The 6,022-nt window shown below is 31.4% G+C and overlaps 1 protein-coding gene across 1 annotated transcript in view; it reads left to right on the plus strand.

Moving 5' to 3' along the window:
- Window positions 1-4,404, plus strand: part of LOC119634401 — a 28,290-nt gene extending 23,886 nt beyond the window's left edge. Inside the window, exons 8-9 of the mRNA XM_038028538.1 lie at window positions 3,321-3,354; window positions 3,900-4,404. Coding sequence (XP_037884466.1) covers window positions 3,321-3,354; window positions 3,900-4,207 — 342 coding nt within the window. The 3' untranslated portion in view covers window positions 4,208-4,404. The remainder of the gene's footprint in view (window positions 1-3,320; window positions 3,355-3,899) is intronic.
- The last annotated feature ends 1,618 nt before the right edge of the window (window positions 4,405-6,022 follow it).

Below are 6,022 nucleotides of genomic sequence, written 5' to 3' on the forward strand. Positions count from 1 at the left end.
ATATATATATATATATATATATATATATATATATATATATAACATTTGTCGACTACAGCAAAATTTTTCATTTTCTCACTTCTCTTTTACATAGAAATTGAGAGAAAAAGTTTCATTATAACGAAAATATACGAAATGACTTTTCCGTATTTTGAAGTATACTTTTAGGATTATTAAATAACAGAGCACACATGAAAAATTATTTTCATTATAAACATGATATCGAACAGTAAAGGAATGAATTGCAGAAATGATAAAAAATTTATCTTTTGCCATCTTGCATAAATTTTTGAAAGTAAAAAATAATAAAAAATAGAAGCTTGATTTTCAATTTTACATAATCAATAAACAAAAGCAGAACGGTATGAAAAACGTAATTACAACAGTTCATGTATTAAGAGAGAAATATTATGCGAAAAAATTTGAAAACTTTTTGGTATTTTAAAAAGTCCACTATACACTTTTAGTTGCTACGGCGAATTTCAAACTAAAGCATATAAGCAATATATTATTATTATTATTATTATTATTATTATTATTATCAGTATTATAACGTTAGACTGATGAAATAAATTCTTAGACTAAAAGAAAAAGGCACTGAGTACTAAGAGCACAGGCTATCAGCTCTAATTTACAAAAGTACATTAGATATTAAGTCCAATAGCTGTTCTGTAGCCGACTTTAGAATGCCCGTAGGATTAGTCACTCTAAATGCAATAATTCTAGCCAAGGGAAAGTTAAGGCAGTCACAGAGAATGTGCTTTACTGTGAGAATTTGTTCACAATTGCAGAGTGGGGAGGGAGACTTCTTTAAGATCCATTGGTCAGTTGCAACTGCATGGCCAGGGCGGATTATCGAAAACATTTGGATCTTGGTTTTCTCAACATTTGTTGGATTTTAAAAGTGGAATTAAAAATATTCCACTACTTTGGTCCCTCTATTCCATGGGTTTGGAAGGACTACTCAAGAAAGGAGACACTCCAAAAACCTAAGTACTGGAGAGTAACGGTTGGAATCTTCTATACACAGATGGTTCAAAATCTTCTCGTCTGTCACCTGCTTGTGCCGTGGTAGATGCTTTAGGACAGGCTCTTCTCAATCACATATTTCACGAAAGTGCTTCAACTTTCAAAACCGAAGCCAAAGCTATCCTTCACGCTGCCAATCTTTCTCGTAGAGATAAACTGAAAACTTTCATTGTTACTGATAGTTTGTGTGCATTAAAAGGTATACGGAATTCGTCGAGTTCGAGATGGAGCACCATCAACAAATTTAGGCATATCATTACAACACCCGGCGAAAAAATTCAAATGCTTTGGTTACCATCAGTCATATTGGTTTATTGGGAAATGCGAAAGCTGATCGAGCGGCGAAATACGTTACTTTTGCACCTCTAATTATGGACAATGTCATGGAAAAGTTGGTTAAAGAGAAAATTATATAAGGAAATCTCTAATGCCATCGTCAGCACTACCGCTTCATAAACAATATAACGTAAAGAAATTGTTTATTAATTTAATCCATAAAGTTCAGAAAGTTATCAGATCCCCGAATTTTCTTTTTCTGCTTAATTATTAGCAATGATCAGATTACATTAACCTCCTACGTATATTATATATCGTAGATATTAAGTTAAAGCTATGCTTCTATTTAAAGTTAAGCTTGCTTTAAAAACTTATTGATAACGAGGTTGCCTAGTGTGTATCCAGAAAATCGAAATTCATAGCGCAATTTCATTTATTTAATTCGCACTTGTTCGTTACGTGCAGTTTTTTTTATGAAATTTGGTTGTTTTTTAGGCTAGAAATTCCCGAAATTCTGAAAATATGTTCGGCCTTTGAACAATCTGTGTAAGTAATCTGTAGTGTCTTAGTTGATTTAAATATGTCTGATGGTTAAAGACCGACTTCAACGGTGACAATAGACGATGTGGCCAATCATATGCAAAAGTAGGTAGACTGGCTCGTCTAGCTGGAGAATTCAGCAAAGTACGGCAAGCGCTCCGCGAACATATAAACCTAAGCTCGGCTTTAATTGATTTATCCTCGCTAGAAAAGTGCAGATTTGTCTCCAATCTACGTTTTATGTACGATCTGCTTAAGAGCAGACTTGTCAAATTCAGTTAATTAAAGCGAAACAAGGTACACACAGTTATGGCATATTTAAGCGCTTTTGCATTCTTTGCAGTAACTGTAATAGCGTTTATCACATAAAGATGTTGTCAGAATCGGGCGATATTGTCAAAGAGCACGCGTCCGAAACTTTTGCCATAATTGATTTGTTTGTGCCGATCTAGCTTCACACTCCAGTCGTATGGCTATAAAGATTTTAGGTTATGGATTTTGATGTGTATAAACTTTCTTTTTCTCTCCTCTTAGTTTTTATTTATTTATTTCTTTGCGTTTAATTCAATTTTGTTTCTTTAAATTCAATTTGGTTTTGTTAAAAATTAATAAGATTTACATTTTAAGCCGCAGATTAGTTTGTAGTCGTCCGATAGCCACTGCAGCTGAGTCTTATATATAAATGAAGAAATAAAATTTGAAATTTTTTTGTTACTTGTTTAAATGTTAGCTGTATTGTATGGGTTGCCGAATTATTGACCGAAGTGAATGTCTTAACTCTTAAGACCTTGAACATCTGCTACTTTTTGCAATTACTTTTAAAGAAGAAGGAATGAAACGTTTGCACCTCGTCTCTTGTCCGCATTCGGATCTTTCGATGACCTAATACTGTTACGATGACGCTGCAAAATTGCGTAGCAAGTATTCCTTTGATTTACTTTCTTCCCAACTGAAACGCATGAAACTTTGAACAGTCAAAACGGTGCAGACACTTCCATCGAGTCCGTATCCCTTAGCTTATAGTTCGTGTTGGTTTGTTAGAATCGATCGGGAACGTGTAATGTAATGTTAGGGTATTTGCATTTTATGCGAAGGCAAAAGCAAAGTAGTGGATGTCAAATTTTTCATATAAAAATTCTTTGTCATTTATGTATATAAGTGTGTTTTTATTTGATTTTTATTTTTGTATTTTTTTTTGTTTTTTTTGTTTTTTTTTGTTAAGAATCTCGTACTCATTATCGATCATTATTTTCTCAATTGAACCATGCATGCAGGCAATGCGGAAATTGTACCTGTTAATCAACAGCTAGTTCATGACTAAAGGAACGTGACTAACATGCATTCATATTATCAGCGAGAAGTGCTTGAACAATTCACGTAACTAAGCAGCTATAAAAATATTAAACTTCTTTCTTTGCATTATAAAGTCAAATGTCATCGCATATTTTAAAATGAATTTAAAATTTTTCATTAAGTTTTCATCTTATTTGATAGCGTTAGCCACCGAAGGTAAGAGAGCGAATACTTTTATTTATTACTTTCAAACAATATTGACTTAAAATAAATTGTTATTTATTTACACTTATCAGGCGACTTACAAGGATTATAAGTCCACTAAATTTATTATTCGGAGATACATTTCAAAGGTTTTACATGGCCTATATAAATCCGAAAACGATAAGGTTTTTGCAAGCATTTGCTTCCATCGGCCATCTTGGCTTATAACAGTTGCTCTTAAAAGTAAGCCTGCATGTGTGGCGACAATGTCTATTTGACTTATAAATTCACTGTGATAAGATTGGATCGAATTGGTCTATTTTCCGGACTCTCTTCATATAAGCGATCCTATTAAAATGAAGCCTTTATATCGTAATAAAGTGTCATTTTTATTACTTGATAACGAAATTAGTAATGTAGGGTATTTAAAGATCATTTTTGCCCAATTAAATAAATTTTTACTTTATTTATATATATATATATATATATAATAAATATATATTTTGAAGTGTAACTTTTGTTTTCTCTTATTTTAATTTATATTTTCCCGCATTTAGTGACAACGTTATTTCACTTCCCAATCTTAAGACCGTATGTTAATAATTATCGGAAAAGCGAGTTGAAACCGTTTTCGTTAAAGGAAAAACCGCGCAACGATGAAATACAGCTTAATGATAAATTAAAAGAATTTTTCGATAATAAAGACAACGTTCGAAATATATTAAAAAAGTTTCAAGAACAAGAGCAAATGAAACTCATTTGTTCCAGCTTTGCAGCAACTCACAAGCCATCAGTAAATCATTGCATGTGTGCGACAAAAATTTATTGTCATCAAGATGACGATAACAACAGATATTTTACTTAAAGTTGTATTCTTATCAGCTCAGCAATTTAAGTTCTGTTTTTCTCTTATTTTACTTTATTGTCTACTATGCTCATATGTTGTTAAATAAATATTTATAAATATCTGTATTCATATAAATATATATATATATATATATATAAATAGTTGCACATGCTTAACTGTTTATTTTAGGAAATACCATTTAACGCTCCGACTGTATTTACTTTACTTGTATTCGTCTTTGACTTTTTTTTGCTTTTTTTGCTTTTTTTGATTTGCTTTTTCATGCATTTCGTCTTTTCGAAGAAGTTTCATAATGTGTTGTTTATGCCTTCAGGGTGTAATTAGTAGATTTTAGCATGGAAACAACAACACATAATTCTTTGGTATTTCATGAAAATTTCTATTTAATGAAAACAAATGAGAAATGTTTACTAAAGTAAAACAATATCAGATAATTACTTCAATTACATATTTATCTTAATTACAAACGAAATAAGAAAATTATATTCGCCTCAAAGAATGAATCTGGTAAACAGTAATTCAATCGAAAACGATTTCTTATATAAATTCTGAACTTATCAAAATTTATTAACAAAAATGTTTAGACGTTTTTGCCGTTTTCCAATACGATTCGTTTATGTCGTAAATGGGAAAATTTTTCCTCTCCTCCTCCTCCTCCTCTTTTTTCCTCTAAATGTTCAAGTTACAAACTTAAAGGTGTTTCTGGAAAAACATGATCTTAGACCGAACAATCAAGTAAGGACGATTTGTAAGTACCTTACTGCACTTTGCTAAATACAATCTTTCACCTATCTTTGCCATAAGACACCAGAAACGGTAGTTGCTTTACTTCTCATTTCTTCTCACACCTTCATTTGAAGAGAAAAAATTCGAAAAAATTGATCTATGTAATCCAAGGATGGCATTCTACAGTTATATATCAAATTGCATCATACACTACAACAAACTGAATATGTTTGTCATATGTAGGCTTATTGTTTCTTTACCATTCCCATTATACATTAGAGAGAGAGAGTTTAACGAATGTTCTTATTCGCGCGATATTATTTATAGTCCATAGTAAGGCAAAATGGAAAATTGTGACCCCTACGTGAATGCTTACATGGATTGAGACAATAAAACTGAATAAAAGCCCAATCTATCTGAAATTGTTCTACGCATGAGATATCCACAGCATATCAGCACAAACTTGATATATTTATGCCATAAGTGGTTTATTATATAAAAATTGATATCAAACTTTGCACTTTTACTCTCCGTAGATTGTTGCCGTATCAATCTCAACCATATCAATCTGAATGAATATTAAATTTTTTACAGGCGAGTCTTATTTAAGTTATATCCTGCATCATGCATTGTTACCTGCGTTTCAGATTTAGTGTGGTTAATTAGTATTAGATGAAATACTATGTGTGTACGAGTAGGCTACGCTATATGAATGCGCATATGCTTACACCTACATACCATGCTACTGTTTTCAGAGCTATCATCTCTGAGGCTTGCATGAACTTAATTGTTCTCAAATTACATATCTGCAAATCAATTTATTAAATATTGCCTTTTCTCTCATAGTCGGACAATAAGAATGAATGCGAAGACAGGCGGACTGAATAAACAAAAGCTATACGTAACTTAAGCTTATATAAGTAAATATAATAAACAATGATAAAATTATTACCAAATTATTTGTAATGCATTACAAGTCTTCCAAAAATTGCAAAGGGCCTTGAAGTAGGCTACATCTTTTTCTAAATGAAATCTTTTTTTAATTGAATTTACATGTATACAAAAAAAAAAAAATATTATAAAAAC

The sequence above is a fragment of the Glossina fuscipes genome, unplaced genomic scaffold, assembly GCF_014805625.2.
Source record: "Glossina fuscipes isolate IAEA_lab_2018 unplaced genomic scaffold, Yale_Gfus_2 0, whole genome shotgun sequence".
Taxonomy (NCBI): domain Eukaryota; kingdom Metazoa; phylum Arthropoda; class Insecta; order Diptera; family Glossinidae; genus Glossina; species Glossina fuscipes.